The sequence below is a fragment of the Gambusia affinis genome, linkage group LG23, assembly GCF_019740435.1.
Source record: "Gambusia affinis linkage group LG23, SWU_Gaff_1.0, whole genome shotgun sequence".
Classification (NCBI taxonomy): domain Eukaryota; kingdom Metazoa; phylum Chordata; class Actinopteri; order Cyprinodontiformes; family Poeciliidae; genus Gambusia; species Gambusia affinis.
The window spans coordinates 15560914-15576729 of NC_057890.1; the positions used below are offsets into that span (position 1 = coordinate 15560914).

Genomic DNA, 15816 nt, shown 5'->3' on the forward strand with positions numbered 1-15816 from the left:
CTTTATTCCTTAGAAAATAAATGCAACATCAAATAAAGCATTATTATTTTAAGAATTTTATTGATAAATATATAATTAGCATTTGCATATGAAGTTTGATTGGCATTAACACAAACCCAAACATGATTATGCAGCCCATCTGACTAACAGTAGCATAATTACATTTCAGTCATACATACATGAACTGTAATCTTTCAGGTGATCTATTTGCACATTACACTATCACCATCGTTAGAAAGGGAAATCCAAATCATAATTTCTTTGAAAATACTGTTATGAAATTAGTTTTTAGTAAGTTTACCCTGAAAACATTAAACTGAATGACAGAGAGTTCAGCTCAACAAAAGTTAGAGTTAAAGAAATTGTCACCTAAGTTGAGGTCTTAACAAAAATCAGCAAGTTTCAGGAAAACATCCACTGGTTCAACCGTCAAAGGGCACTTCTGACAGCCTACCCAGAGGTAAGGAAACACCGCCTCAGTGATGGCGTGTTTGAAGGTATAGATATGCATGTTGTTATGCGGGTCATAGAACGACACTTTGCCCTTTTCACAGTCCAGCTGCACTCTGATCCTCTGCGGATTTCTTTTCAGATTCAGCCGAGTCAAAGGAGAAGTACCGGCAAAGTACATTTTGTGGTAAAAGTACACACACAGGTAGCCATTGTTCAGGACTGAAGACACTTTCTCCTTCCTTTTGATGGACTTCTTCGCCACGCCGACGACCCACGCCGTGTTGTCTCCCACGTTCACCTCCCAGGCGTGCTTGCCCGAGGTCAGGCCGTCCCGGCCCAGAACGGCGGTATCAGGGTCGAATCTCTCCGGATTGTTGGGCAGCCTCTGTTTCTCATCGCTGTCATGGACGGTGGTGAGGTCATCTGACAGGACAAGCCATGGGGCCGCCGTGTTGGGATCCAGAGTGACTGGAGCTGAAGAGAACATGGCAGAGTTCAGGTAATAGTCCCACTCAGGAATATATCCAAAGGAAGCTGCTTTTCCAAGAGTTATAGTAGTGTCAGAATGGTTTAATACATCTGCATAGACTCACTGTATTTGGCGATTTTATGCATCTTCTCCCACACCTGGAATGTTAAAGAGCCGACATATTTGGCCACATCTATTAGTGCTTCTGGAGCCATGACTGGCTCTTCTACTGGAACATTTGCCCTGCAAAAGATACAATTAGGGTTTTTTTTATGCGAATAAAGTGTAATAACAGAAAGGAAAACATTTAAATAGAAAATATTTCTTTTTACCTTGCAAGTGTACTTTTGCATTTCTGAAAAAAGAAAAAAAGTCATTTAGGACTTGAAAGCAATATGCATGCATGCCTGCACACCTATTCTTATTGTAAATTAGCTTACACGAAGGACAGAGAGGTCCTCCAGAGCCATCTCCTCCTCCAAAACTCTGATAGTTTCAGACATGGAGGATATACTTCTCTCGATTTCCTCCATCATCTGCCTCAACTGTCCCGTCTTCTGCTCTTCCTCCCTCTGCAGCGTCTCCATCCGGGATTCCTCCTCCAAACGAAGAAAGTTGTGGAGTTTTTCAAACTCTTCATGTGTCCGTCTTTCCACAAATTGAGCCTGACCCTGAAAGAAAATATTCTGTCACTACAGCGGCACAAGTACTTCAGAAGGTTTTTACATTTTCACACTACAACCACAAGCTTCAGTGTAATTTGGGGCTTCTATGTAGTTTTGGATTTTTTGTTTTTCAAAAAAATCTGAAATATCTGTTTAACTCCAGTTAACCTGACACCACTACAACCATATTTATTTTAATTTTTTTATTTTTTTTTATCAAAAGTCACCTATTGAGTAGAAATCTGACTGCTAAGGAAGAGTTGCCAGAAGTAGTTGTTTAAAGAAACCCATTGGTAATTTACCACAACCCAGATAGGATATTCAAAACTTTACATGGAGGAAACTAAGAATGTGCATTATCATAAACACACCATCCACAGGGTGAAACATGGTGGTGGCAGCATCATGCTGAGAGAATATCTTCAGCTGGGAAGATGAGGTACTGCACCTGAATGTGTGTGACTGTGTCCTCACAGTTTTTCTTCATTTTGTCAAATGCTTCCTTCTTCTCCTGCAGTGAGCTAATAGCCGACTTCAGTTTCTCCTGCATGAATAATTAAAAGAGCAATAATGAAACTTCTAATGGGTTCATTAAGCAGTACCTTATAATATTAGGAGGGAACATGTTTGCAGTGGAACCTAAAGCTTGTATTTACCTTCACATCCAGAACCGCTTCGCTGACAGGACAGCAGTCGTGTTGCTTGTGTTTCCTTGAGGTGTGGCAGACCACACAGATGGGCTCTTTGTCCAACAAGCAATACAGCTTGAGCTTCTCGTTGTGGGCAGGGCACATCTCTCCTGGATCGCAGTACAGCTCCCCTCCCGTCTCCTCCACAGGGAGGCTCTCCTCCTGCACACACGACTCACACAGGTTCTTCAGGGTCAGACTGGGCACGGGGTCGTCCAGGTTCTGGGTTCTGCACAGCGGGCAGTCCCGTCTTCGTCCCCTTCCAGTCCAGTACTGTTGCAGGCAGGGAGCACAGAAGCTGTGGGTGCACTTAAGGACCACTGGGTCCCTGAAGATGGCGCAGCATATGGGACAGGTCAGGTCCTCCTCAGGCAGAGACAGCCTGCCTGCCATTCTGACTCTCTACTCCTTGTTTACCCTGAAAGTGGAAGTAGGGCAAAGGTGCAGAAAGTGATCAAACACAGCAGAGCCAGAGGCAGCAGCTGCAGACTGTTAGCTGTCTGCAGGGAGAAGAGATGAAGCTACGGCAGAGGCAGTAGCCCTTACAGAGCAAATGAAGATTCACAAACAGGCAAAAACAAATTAAGAAAAAGGAAAAACCGATAGAAGTATGAGCCTGACTGTAAGCACTTCCTGCTTCCTGTTGTGCTGAGTCACCCCAGAAGGTGGAGTCAGATAGAGAGAGGAGGCAGTTTAACCCTTTACTACCTTCTCTCTTTCTATTCAGTCTCAACTGGAAAAAATGAAGCACCTAGAAGCTGATCTTACATTCACTATCTCTGGGTTTATGCATAATCTTGAAAAATATGGTGTTCACTGTATGTCCATGTCCTTCCTTCTTATTTTTTTCCTCCAATCTTGTTTCCATACTCCCTTTTAACCTTTCTAAACATTGCAGCCTCTTGTTTTTCCAAGTTCCTTATTTAAAATAAAAATGCAAAAAATAGTTACCTGAAAAGTAAATTATTGTGTTTATTTTTTAAAAAGTCTGAAATTGTAAACATAGAAAATATGCAGGCGGTGACAAGCAGAACGTTCTCAGCGTTTAGCAATCAAATCATGGTGTAAAGAGGGAAGATTCAGCATGAGCTTAAGTCACCTGTTTTTCCACCTGCTTTGTCCCACTGATGGTCATGCGGAGGCTGAAGCCTACTCCAGCTGTCACCCAGTAAAAGGCGCGGCGTACTCTGGAGACAACTCGTCAGTCAGTCACAGAGTTGTCAAGGAGACAGAAAAAAGAACTGTGTGCCAGGCATGGATCGGTTACTGGTATGAAGAGATACTAAGGCGGGAAAAATTTCAGGTTTTTTTGTCATACTGTTTCTAAGCTCATTTTAATGAGATGCCAGGAAGTGTGTTTAATTCACAGGACTTCCCCCTAACTACATGGTTTGTCAGCTGACTGAAAAAAGGCTTTTACACTCTCACTTTGCTTATAACACAACCACAAATTTCAGGTTTCCTGAAACACTGTAAGGGTTCTTATAGAATAGCAACCTTATTCTAGATCATACTGCCATGACATTCTGATACCAGCCTATTAATATTGTTTTAGACTTTTGAAGGAAAACTGCTTGCAGAAAAGACATGTGCAGTAAAAAACAGCAAAATCCAAACATAAAGGCTGAGAGAATACTATCCAAGCATGCTGTAAGAATGTACATATACTCTGTATCTTTCCCTGGCTGATATCGTTATTGCAACAATGGAGCATAAATAACTGCTACCACTTTACAATCAGACTCTCCTTATAAATAATTCATGATAAATAATTCATGATTTTGCTACTGAATAACCTGTCGAGACATAAAAAAAAAAAATTCATTAATAGATTCTAGTGAAGCTTTCCACAAGTATGGCGAGAGCAGACATTACGTTCAGAAGTATCTCCTGAACAGTAACTCTGCTGTGGAGAGTTCAGTCTCTTCAGACTTCCTCTGATTTTACAAAGAATGATTCTTCATGAAATGAGCATCCTTCTTATGACTTTTGTCACGCAACAACAGAGTGTCTTCAGTCAGAAGCTTTTTCAGACTTACTGTAATACTGACCGCTATCCTTCCTACCTGCAGCCAACACCATCTACAGCAGGGGTCACCAATCTCGGCCCTCGAGGGCCGGCATCCAGCACGTTTTAGTTATCTCCCTGGTGGCACCAACAACCTTTTCAGCATGTCAATGTTCTTCTTAGGCCTTCTAACGAGCCATCATCTGATTCAGGTGCGTTAAACCAAGGAGAGAACTAAAACATGCAGGAGGCCGGCCCTCGAGGACCGAGATTGGGGACCCCTGATCTACAGTGATTCTCTAAAGAAACTTGTAAAATTTGAGTAAAAATGTTTACTTTTCTGTTATTATTAATAATATGTTAATGAATAATTAGTGATAAATGTAGATATAACTGTCTTCTCATGTCACTGGCAAGGCTTTAGTCCCTTTTCACTTCTTTCTCCTTCATCCTCCAAATAATACTCTCTAGCTCAATTTTAATGTTTGATAAAGTTTTTACAACTTCAGCAATTACTGGTTTACCCCTTAAAAGAAACATCCTGTTATAAATTGGTACCAAACAGCTTTGTGTAGTTAAAGCCTGATAAATGTGTGGTAAAATCTCCAAGCTGAATGTGTCTGTCTTTATTTTTCATTTTCTCAGGTAGGAGTCCAGTTTCACTTCCCCCATCCATCAGTGAAAGCAGAAGGAACTCCTTCTGATTGCCACCGTCACTGAGTTGAGGCCTGATGAACCTGCTGTGCTGCGTTCCCGTTTTCCCTCTCAGGCGTCTGATTAGCGCCGCTCACTTCTCAACAGGTAAGCCCCACAATCACTTGACTTACAGTGAACGGTCTTACAGCGAATATGTGCCAATATTTGCTGAAATATAAGAGCTGCCTTTGTGTTTTAGAGGTCCAGGTTCTACAGGGGTGTGGCAGAATAAGTTGCAGGATAAATCTGAGGTGTGAATAACTTATTCAGGCTCAACATGATTTAAACAATCATGATGCTGAATTTTTTTGTCCAGAGCAATAGAAACCTACTGGATGACAAAGTTACAATAACGTTCCATTATCTTCTGTAATCCAAACTTTGCATAAGTTAAAAACACAAATAAGTGATGAATTGAAATGACATTGCAAGTGTTTGTTTTAATTTCAAGAACCACAAAGAATAGCAATCAGTAGATAGCAAATTTTGGTGTTTTGTTGCTATTTTTATGTGAAATTTCTATCCAAATATGTAGACCATAACCTACCATTTTCCTTAAACTTGTCTATGAAGGAGCTCTCTTTACAGCAAAGTAAAACTCTGCCATCACATTCAGCTCACCAGAAGTTCTGTTAACTATGCTTTGTTGGTTCAGATGGCGATGGTGGGAAATATGTGGTTTTTGGACTTGAAGCAAGCAGCACAGATGGCTTGTTTGTCACCGTACAGGAGAGTTTGATTTTTGCAGCAGATGTTCTGCTTCCCGTTCTCCCTCCAAGTATGACTTTTTATTTTGTTTTTGAGACAGACTGAGCTTAACTTCTGCTGGCCACTAAAACTGGTAACTTTATTGGTAGGCTTTATTGGTGACAAGCAAATTGTAATGTCTTTACACGCCTATTTGCATTATCTCATGCGGATGACCTAAAACTTTAGCAAATCTTTTATTACATATAGTAAAAAAGCTTATAGTTATCTTTATGAGCCATATGTCAAGTGCAACAAAATATTTTCTCTGTGTCAACTACATCCTTTCATATTAGTGTGAAATGAATTCATCTTAAATCAAACAAACATCATTAGACAGTGCCATAATTATTAAACTTTTTGTCACATTACAGTCACAAATGCTATTGTCTTTCATAAGGAGAGGAGTGGGAGAAAATTGAGAAATTATTTATTTATTTATTTTACCAATAATACAAAAACGTGAGCTTTTCTCTTGAATCACACCCCTTTTTGCGATGATACCCCTAAATCCAAACAAGCAAAACCATTTGCTCTGCCCCTCAATATGTGCCAAATGTCTGAGGATGTTTCCGAATTGGCCACTAACACCAACTCTAAATAGCCATCTAGTGTCGGTTTAAGGTGCTTCTTTCTATTGACCCCGGTCTGGAGATAAATACCCAGCAGTCATGGAAAGAAACCTGTTAAATGCTACAAAATCTTTAGACTGTATTTAAATGACCTAGTCAAAGTCCAGACCTACTTTCAATCAATAAACTGCATTGAAAGTGATCATTTACAGACAATATACATCCAATCTGATTCAGCCATCTTGCAAAAAATGATAGGAAGAAGTTTCAAGTTCTTTGTTTTGATCCATGACATTAAGACATGAATATCATATATCTATGACATTTTTTCTTTTTTGTTTCTGGTCAAAAGAGAAAAAAGATTCAAGGAGTATGAATAACTTGTTGTAAAAACTGTTTAGGCATTTAACACCACTAGGTGTCAGAATGTTCTCACTTGTGGCAAAAGCATCAAACAGTGAGAAAGAGTAGATTGTGTTGCTGAAGTTCTTTGAAGGATTTATGCTCATGGCTTCTTAATAGCTTGAGGTGAAGGTAAATATGGAGAGATGAAATCTTCACCTCTTATCTGAACTTACTTTAAAAATGCATCTGCATCACCTCAGGATGAAGTGCTTAAACCCTCACATTTATCTGGAGGTCAAGCTTCTTCTACCCCGTAAATTGGTTGTCAGCTGGTTTGACCTGCGCTAATAGTGATTCATTATTGCCTACGCCGAGCCGGAGAGGTCCATCTCAGTTGTGGGGAGTGGGTGAGCCGAACGGGAGGGGATGTGAACGTAGGGGATGACCGTGTCAATCTCTCAGCATCTAATGAGGGCAGGCAGGAAAACAAACAAGACGGACAACCTGTGCGAGACCTGCCTGTCCTCCTGAAGGTCCACAAGGAGGGAGGAACAGCACCAGCACAGCTGTTAATCTCCTCATTCCAGCTAAAAAAAGCACATTTTCAAAGTCAAAACACTTTAATTTTTTTAGTCTCTCGCCAACAAACTGTTGTCCTATTGTCTTGATGAGTACACGTGGTTTGTGTCAGCATGGTATCTCAGTCCTGCACATTTAGATTTCCTCTAATTTTAATAAATAAATAAAAATATCAGCTTTTGTAATTCCTTCAGTGGCCTCTTAGGGGCACCAGGTAACCTTGTTTCTCTAACTAAACATTATTTACTTTAAAGCAACATAATCAACTCCAGCCAACTTAAAAACATAGTCATTCAAATATCTAGTTTTTTCTAAGAACGTGTTTTGATTGAAAGTTTTCTCCAGATTATTTTTATCCACTCTAAGCTAACTGTTTCCTGTTTATACTATCTGTTCACATTTGACAGCATAGCAGCTGATTGGTTATCGCCAGGTGCCTCTAGATGAAAACTTTGTATGTCGAGCATAATAAATAAAGCAGAGCTTAGGAAAATACTTAAAAATAAGGAAAAGAAATATGGTGAACCCTCACTATAACGCGGTTCACCTTTCACGACCTCGCTGCTTCGCAGAGTTTTTTGTGCAATTTCCACGGTGCATTGTGTTCTGCGTCCTGATTGGCTAAAACAGTCTCCGCGCTTCTTCTCTACCTGTGTGCCAATCACGTTACGGTATTTAAGTAATACAGCTTGGCAAATTTTGTCAAATATTTTTACCCAGAAGAAAAAAGAGCGACAACTACTGATAACTATGTTCTTCTCTCAAAAAAACATACCTGCACCACAGGCTTCAGAAGAAAACGACACTAGAGAGCAAAGTCAGGCCGCAGTGTCACAGTCAGAGGAACAGTGAAATACGCGAGTCACAATTTGTCCCAATTTGTCCTACTGTACTTCGTATTGATGATTAAAATGATTATTTTACTGTGGTTATTTGTAAGAAAGTGTTCTATTTGTAAAAAAATGCTTAGGCCTGAAAACAGGTTTTGTTCTTTGGTTTCAAAGCTGTATAATAATTGTAAAAAATAAAGGTAACTACTATCACGGGTTATTTTTGGAACCTAACTCCCGTGAAAAACGAGGGTTCACTGTATGGGAAGAGTTTCCTGGGCTATTGCCTTATTGTTTTTGCCTGCCTCATGTCGTTAGTCTGTCTCGTGTTTCTCTGCTTACATTAATAAATGTCTTGGATGACATGTGAATAAATCTAAATTTACCAATTTGCATCCATTAACAATTTTCACAAAACCATTCTCGGAGGGGCTTAGGCGCCTTTTCAGCATCTCTGTGTGTTTCCTGAAAGGACTGAAGCAGCTAGGAGGAGGAGGCTGCCGTGTCGCTCACTTGCCAAGTCAGGTTTTCCCAGCCCTGTATGAGCAGCTCTGTATGAGGATCAGTGCTTGTTGCAGCTCGAGTGTGTGACGTGGCTGCTACAGATGGTCTGTGCAGCCAGCTAGCAGTGGGGCTTATGGAGATCTAAAAGGGCCGCAATATAATACATGGGTAATATGTGAAATAAATATTATTCTGTAGCCTAAAAAAAATCAGGAATAAATGTAGGAAAACATGTATCAACATTCATTTAAACTGTTTATGGAGGCAGGAACGAACTGGCTTATGCTACTGAGGTAAAATATTTTCTAAAGCAGCTTTTATATTCGGTATTAGTGCTAACTTGTTGCTATTTAATGTCAGTTTATTTTTAATTGTTGACCGACTTTTTCAATTTTTTTCACCTAGCCAGAAATCTTACAAATGAACACTTCTTATTACCTTTTTTTAAGTATCCATTAAAAGAGTCACAATCATTGCTTTTTGTAATAATCTATATTTCACACAGCGCCACAAGTTATTCCCAAACAGTGCCTCTTGAGGAAATTAGATTTACAAATATGTGTCAGATATTAACATTTCACCGAACACTGAAACACTGCAGTGCAGACAATTACAGCCAGTAGGCGTCAGCTGAGTCAGAGCGGAGTGTGGAGAAGACTTTATAAGATTAATCTCAGATTTTAGTCACAACTGTAATTGCCACCCGAGAGAGAAGAAAGAAGGGAATTTGGTTTTTTTCATATATTTGATCCTTTTAGATTAAAATGTGACAGACCTAAGTCATTTATATGCTCTTCACATCATGACTCATGAGCGGCGAGCCTCTTCACTGCACATCCATTTCATCAGAGGATTCTTCATTTTGTCTCTGCTTTCACACTTTAATTGAGTTCCCGGTACAAATTGGATTAAATGCACAATTTCACAAAAACTTGCGAGGCCATCTTGAAAACCAGGTAATTTTTAGTTTTAGTTTTTATGTTTGGGCACATTGATTTCCCCCCTTAGTTAAGGCTCATGCAGTCGCTGCCAGATGTGTGTGATGAAGTATGAGAGTTTAGGCCGTTTTCCTCTGAGCTATTTTCAGCATCTATTCGGAGGCATGTGGGAGCCTGAAAAGACACACTTTGCATGTTGCTCACACACACCCCCATGTGAAAGTACACACGTCGATACACACACATGCAGAAATACCCTGACATTTCCACTAATGCGAATGTGTACTGAATTGGAGGTAAATTTGATCTTTTTGGAGAGGCTGCTGGAAACCTGTAGGGGGCTCAGAGGGCTCCTTTTGAGCCTCTGGAGGGTCGCCAAGCCCTCCAGATTTTGCAGGAAAACCTCCGCTAAGTCGTGCCCACACCGCTAACAAACATAAACACCTGCACACAATAGGCCAGCCCACTGAAATTTTCAGGAGTGACATCAATCCAATAAGCCCAGCCTATCAGGGACAGAGCAGCGCACCACAACACAGCTGCTCCCTGCATCTCTTTGCTAACCCATTTCCCCTCCTGGCTTCCTTCTTAACTCCAACTCAGCAAAGTAAAGTGATGACAATTATGTTTTAGCCGGATGAATCTGCTGATGAGGATGACCCAAATTTTTGTTATTTATGTTTGTCTGGGGGTATATTTCAAAGAATATTGGAGTGATAGTCAAGAAAGTGTCTGTTCTCAGTATTTTATGTTATCTTGGTGAAGCAGTCGGTTGACTTTTAACTTGAATATTTTCAGAACCACTCATGGCAATGCTGGACACATGAAAATTGTGCTGATTATATGGGTTTATGAGGATCATATGGCTCAGATCAGGGTAGACTTGTCAACATTGATGCAGCAAATGAGTCAAAATCAAACCAACCCAACATCCTGACATCCCTGATTCCCTCTGTGTTTCTATCATTCATTTCCTTAATCTCCTCAGCTGAACTTCAGTTACCTGCCTTCCCTCCCAGCTGCACCCAATTTCTAATCAACCACCTGCTCCTTGTTCAGTCATCACACTCCCTAGTGCTTAAATTTCCCACTTTCTGTCATTCTCTGTTGAATTTGACTGCTGATTTTAAATTCCAGCTTCTCATGTGCTGTAAGTTTTTCACTTTTTATTCATTTGACTTTTTCTGATCCATGTGTTTCTCTTAGTACGGCTGTAATTTGAGTCCATAAATGACACAAATATCCATCCACATTAAATTCAGAAGCTTGTTGATTTCCATAAAATTCTGTGAGGGATTCTTTGGGCTCAGATGGATGTGCTTCCTTTCCAAGCAACATACCCAAAGGTGCTCTGTAACATGATTATAAGATCATTTATGGGATGGATTCCCATCTCCACATCGCACCGTGCGGTGTAAATTATAAGATATGGATTGCTGGCTGGAGGCCACACACTCCCGCTGTCGACTGACCTCTCGTAGTCGGCTATGAGTGAACATATGCTCGCACGTCAGTATGTGATCCTGATGGGGAGAAGTAAAAGCACGTGGCAACATACTGTAGAGCATGTGATGCACATCATTGTGTCAATAAGTGACCTAATGGTCACAAAATCCACATGGAGAGAGGATGGAGAGCTCTTCAGAAATAAACCAAACATCTGTTTTGTTTGGCATTGCCTGACACAACATTTCTGAGGAGACTTCAGGAATAATTATCATTCCTGGAGCGACACACATCAGAAGGATTTCCGCCAATGTCATGTCTATGAGATTATGTTTACGTATCTTATCTGAGCCGCAAGGAGGATTTGGCTAATGTAAATCTCCATTGCCAGAAATAGGATTTGAGCTTTCCCCCCACCGACTTAAAGGTGTCAAACAGTCCACGACAGAAGTAATCCTGTAATCTTGGCAGTCAGCAGCACTGTAAAGATCCTTATTACTGTACAAGACGGACCTAACAGAGCAGTAATACCGCTTCACTGACCTGCCATTAAGGCCACAGCTGCCATCAGCAGCTCCACCACCCACATCTCTGCCATCAGATCCCACCTACTCACATTTCGCACCTTGATCCCAGCAACCTTTTGTTTGCAGCCAAAACCATATTTTATTACACTGAGAGGTTGGAAAAAAAAAAGCCTTTTTATAAAGAACTATACGACTTTTCACCCATATTTATTTATAATATGCTACACACTTTTTGTTTTCTTGAATGGATACAACACCCTCCATATTTATTGCTGTTTAAAATAAATTCCTTTTTCAAGTGCAGCATCACAAACGCGCACAAATATATTTAGAAAAAAACATGACTTCCTATAGAATAAGCATTGGAATTATTTTCTTGTCTGGTCTTGACTTCCTAAAGCAACTCAGTAATTTCTAAACAGTTCTGCTTTAAAGTATTGTGATATAAATAAAGAAATATTTTCCCCAGCAATTAACAAATACACAAAAACCATTTGAAGACACAAGACAAGAAGTTTGGACATGTTGCTGTGATACGAATGTATTGATTGCATCCTTTGCTTAAAGCTGAGCACTAAATTGGATTACAGTGGCTCTTTGTGCCTTATTAGTCTGACATTTCAACAATAAGTTGGTGTCCTTGGCTGACTCAGAGAACTGGCTGCATTTAAATATCAGACAACAAAGGCTAATAATTTTCATGTCTTGACATCTTTTAATACGCTTATGAAACAGTGAAAAAAAAAAAAAGCTTTCAGAAATTGTGGATTGTAGGGCAAGCGGAAAAGCTGATAAGACTTATTTTTTTATTGCGGTTTCTTTCAAGACAAAGAGAAACGGCAACTCTTTAACAAAAGCCCTGACTGAGAGCATTTGAAGATAGAAATTGCATAATGAGGCTATCCTGAGTCTTTTCTGAGTGCTCGGCTTGAAAAATCACAGGTTTATCGTGGGCGAGGTGGAACAATTGAAAGTCTTTGAGGTCCCTCTTTTTTTTCCTCTTCTCTTCAAAGATTATTAACAGCATGGCAGCCTAAGCCTAATGAATGTCACATCTAGTTGAAGGAGGCTTCTCTGTTCTGCATTGCATCTTTCTAAAAATACCACCACAGCAGTTTACGTTGCATCTTTTTAAATGAAATAGCCGTTGATAGCTGCATTAATACCGTAGCTTTAGTTTAGTCTATACTACACACAATCTATTTATGACTCTTGCAGCAAGGAGTGGACTTGTCATCCAGGGAGAGGTGCTTAAACCACAGCAGGGTCTGTAATTGTCCATTGATCCACGGAGAAAGGAGATATTTGTGTCTGTATTCATTTTGATGGAACAGTAAGGCATGATGAGCGACCAAGTGGAATCAATGTGTTGGTTTCCCTGCTCTACGACGCCACACTCCCGACATGGGTCATGACTTATTGAGTGTGTGCTTGACTGCAGCTCTGCAATAGCAGTGCTGCAGTGCTATTGATTATGGCTGAATGTGATGCTCCAGCTGTGAGTTTTGCACGTGTCTGCTTGTACTATACTTAAGAAGTATCTTATTTTGAAATAGATGAGAGGAATAAAATGTGGACTGGTAAATTTTATAACCTAAATCTGTTGCAATCTGAATTACTTGGTTTTTGTCCAGCTGCAACGTTTATTAAATTAGCTCAAAAGTTGGTGCTAACTACTATTTGCATAAAAAGCTAATTTTTTTTTTTTTTTTTTTTGTCTGTTTCATTTGAATATAAACAGATAATAGAACGGATTTGTATGGATTTTATGTCAAAGAATAAACAGATTATTCTTGCAATCTAAATTAAGTTTGATAACTTCACACCACTTATATGTTCTTTTTAATTTTCAGACTTGGAACAACAATGTCAGAGCTGGGTTTTATTTTTTCCTGTTTAATAACATGGAGAAGTTTTCAGTTAAAGGAATATTAAGCTTTTTCAGTGTGTTCCCTAATTGCAAAAAGGCCTTTTTTATTCTACCATAAACAGTACATTTTTCACTTTAGCTAAAAGTTTTACAAATATTTTTATCCCAGTTTAAAACGGGGGAAAAATGCTTACTGATCTGTTTATTTTGATAAGTTTATTTTATCAGCACTATTGCAGTCACGGATTTTAGAAAAAGACAAAAAAAAATCTACTTAGCCTTAGAGCTAAAACTCTGCAACTGAACATGGCATAATTAAGCAGAATCTGGGATCAATGTGGAAGCACAGTCTCTGCCTTGAGAACCGATTTGCTCCATTTAAGTGAAATGTGGAAAGCACAAACAAATTTACTTCTTTTTCTCCATTACTGTGACAGCCATCTTCAGTAACTCTGTGTTTCTTGTTTGTTCGTGTCTGCTCTATCCCCTCAGCAGCTGTCCTCTTGTCTGTGTTGTTCATTGTAATTTGGACATGTGGTATGCATGAATTGTTTTGTATCTTAGTCATTTTATTTTCTCTGTACATTTTGGTTTATTCTCTTATGTTAGTGTCTCAGTCCAGCTCCTTCTGTCTTCCTGCTTTTCTCTCTTCCACAGCTGTTCTGCATCCCTCAATCATATTCACCTGGTTTTCATATAAATTATAACCTCATTTGTTTCCAGTTTCTCCTTTTAGACTTTCCTGGTCTGATGTCTTTTATCTAGTTCTTATTATTAAATCCTTTTTTACATAACACCACTTCTGGTCTTCCTACAATTGGGTCTAACTAGGAAACCAATGACAAAATCATTTACTTAACAACAGCAACATTAGGATGAGACATAGCAATGTGCAAAATCCAATAAATGGTTGCTTTCGCACAACCATAGACAGTGCAAGAGATTTATCAATACAGAGCCCAGTAAGGATTAGAGTATCAGCACCATGACTGGGGTCATGCACTACAACTTGCACAAACATCAGTCAGATAAAGAATCAATGAATGAGGCAGTCTAGACTAATACTTTCAACTGCATAACCCTTCAGACCTTCATTCCTGCTCACTGATTTCACCATAAATCCCAGAGTTGGAAAAATGTCTATGTTATGTTTTTAAATATGTCTGACAGTATTTGTTGTTTTAAGCATTTGTGAAGAAAAATATTCATAAAAAAATGATACTAGAAGGATTCTTTAATTATTGATTACAGTTTAGAACTAGACTGTTTCTAGTGTACACATTTCTTTCCTGGGAATGCATAAAGTAACATTATATATTATTATTCATCCGACTGGCAGATTAAACACAGACTAATACTAAAGCGAACTCCGAAATAAAAATAATTCTTAGCAGGTTTCTGTGATGTTTTACATAAATAAAAGGACAACATTTGAACATTTTATTCAGACATTTCTATGCAAAGGGAGGAAATGAAGGAAGTTGATTGACAGAAAAGCTAAGCAGACTCACATGCTGTTCAAACTAATTTACTTCAGGCCTGGTGTTGCATCTTCTCAGTCTATTCACAGAGGAAACGCGCTACAAGAAATAAACTCAGATGATATTATCAGTTCACAGCTGTTTCAGGTTTGTCATGATGGGTAGAGGCTCAATTTTCACCGCTTTTAATTACCAGCTGTGGGAGGTCCATCAGATAGGAATAACAGAGGCATCAGGAGGCAGGTTTTATTATTTAAATGTTTTATTTTCAATACATACCACGAGAAAAAGATATCATTTAAGCCTGCACATTTCTGCTATTAGTTATTTCATTCTACTTAGTTTTTTCTTCTGGTTGTTGCAGCAGCGCACCCTCCAGCAGTCGACGCCTGAGGCAGCCGTCTGTGTGGACTGCGCCTGAGCGAATCATAGATGCTGAGGTGAGAATGGAAGACTACATGTTTGTCAAGGCATTGCACCAGAATTGAGAGGCTTACTTCAATGAATTTCTATCTAATCAACCATCACGTGATTCATTTGTGAAACAGAGCAAGAACTGCAAGATAAAAGCTCGTGAGGACTATCTTTAGAGTTCACTGTGGCTAACGGTTAGGCTAAGGTTGGTTGAGAAGAACTGATTTAGATCAAAACATACTAGGACGTGGGTTAGCTACAATCCTGAAACATTAAGATGAATCCTTTCACCTGAATCAAAGCTGGTAAAGACATACTCTATACCTTAATTTATGTATTTATTTAAATTAGAACAATGCACATTAATCAATATGTCAGCAATGTAAATATGTAAGAGTTAGTTCAACAGCTAATTTTCATCCGTTGTCCTAAGGCAGGTCTAAGAACAAGAAATGTCCCACAAAGGAAAGCACAGACTATAATACAGACGTCACCCATATAACAAATAACACAAACAACATGAAGTTACAATAAAGATAAAAAACCATAACAAACCATATATCAGCACTCTGATATATGGTTT

The 15816-nt window shown here is 39.3% G+C and overlaps 2 protein-coding genes across 6 annotated transcripts in view; one reads left to right on the plus strand and one right to left on the minus strand.

The window, feature by feature from the left end:
* Window positions 1–47: 47 nt before the first annotated feature.
* On the minus strand, window positions 48–14905 carry LOC122826635 (E3 ubiquitin-protein ligase TRIM35-like). Of its 3 annotated transcripts, XM_044108749.1 has the most exons (8): window positions 14850–14905; window positions 3376–3463; window positions 2244–2694; window positions 2036–2131; window positions 1363–1593; window positions 1255–1277; window positions 1047–1165; window positions 52–927 (listed from the first exon to the last, which is right to left on the minus strand). In XM_044108749.1, the coding sequence occupies exons 3-8, from the start codon at window positions 2667–2669 to the stop codon at window positions 383–385; spliced, it is 1440 nt and encodes a 479-aa protein (XP_043964684.1). In that variant the 5' UTR covers window positions 2670–2694; window positions 3376–3463; window positions 14850–14905; the 3' UTR covers window positions 52–382. The 3 variants fall into 3 exon arrangements, with proteins under 3 accessions (XP_043964683.1, XP_043964684.1, XP_043964685.1); XM_044108748.1 differs by lacking the exons at window positions 3376–3463; window positions 14850–14905 and adding an exon at window positions 2823–2923 and having other exon boundaries at window positions 48–927; XM_044108750.1 differs by lacking the exon at window positions 3376–3463 and having other exon boundaries at window positions 14850–14868.
* ptn (pleiotrophin) overlaps window positions 10606–15816 on the plus strand; it is a 57764-nt gene continuing 52553 nt past the window's right edge. Inside the window, exons 1-2 of one of the 3 annotated variants that reach the window (XM_044108751.1) lie at window positions 10606–10645; window positions 15184–15259. In XM_044108751.1, coding sequence (XP_043964686.1) covers window positions 15252–15259 — 8 coding nt within the window. In that variant the 5' untranslated portion in view covers window positions 10606–10645; window positions 15184–15251. The remainder of the gene's footprint in view (window positions 10646–15183; window positions 15260–15816) is intronic. The other 2 variants (XM_044108754.1, XM_044108752.1) reach the window with 2 other exon arrangements.

Coding starts and splice junctions, on each gene's coding strand:
- LOC122826635 (XM_044108748.1), bottom strand. CDS start 2,669: ATGGCAGGCAGGCTGTCTCTGCCTGAGGAGGACCTGACCTGTCCCATA. Junction 2,132..2,243: donor AAGCGGTTCTGGATGTGAAG/GTAAATACAAGC, acceptor TTATTCATGCAG/GAGAAACTGAAGTCGGCTAT. Junction 1,278..1,362: donor AGGACCTCTCTGTCCTTCGT/GTAAGCTAATTT, acceptor TTCTTTTTTCAG/AAATGCAAAAGTACACTTGC.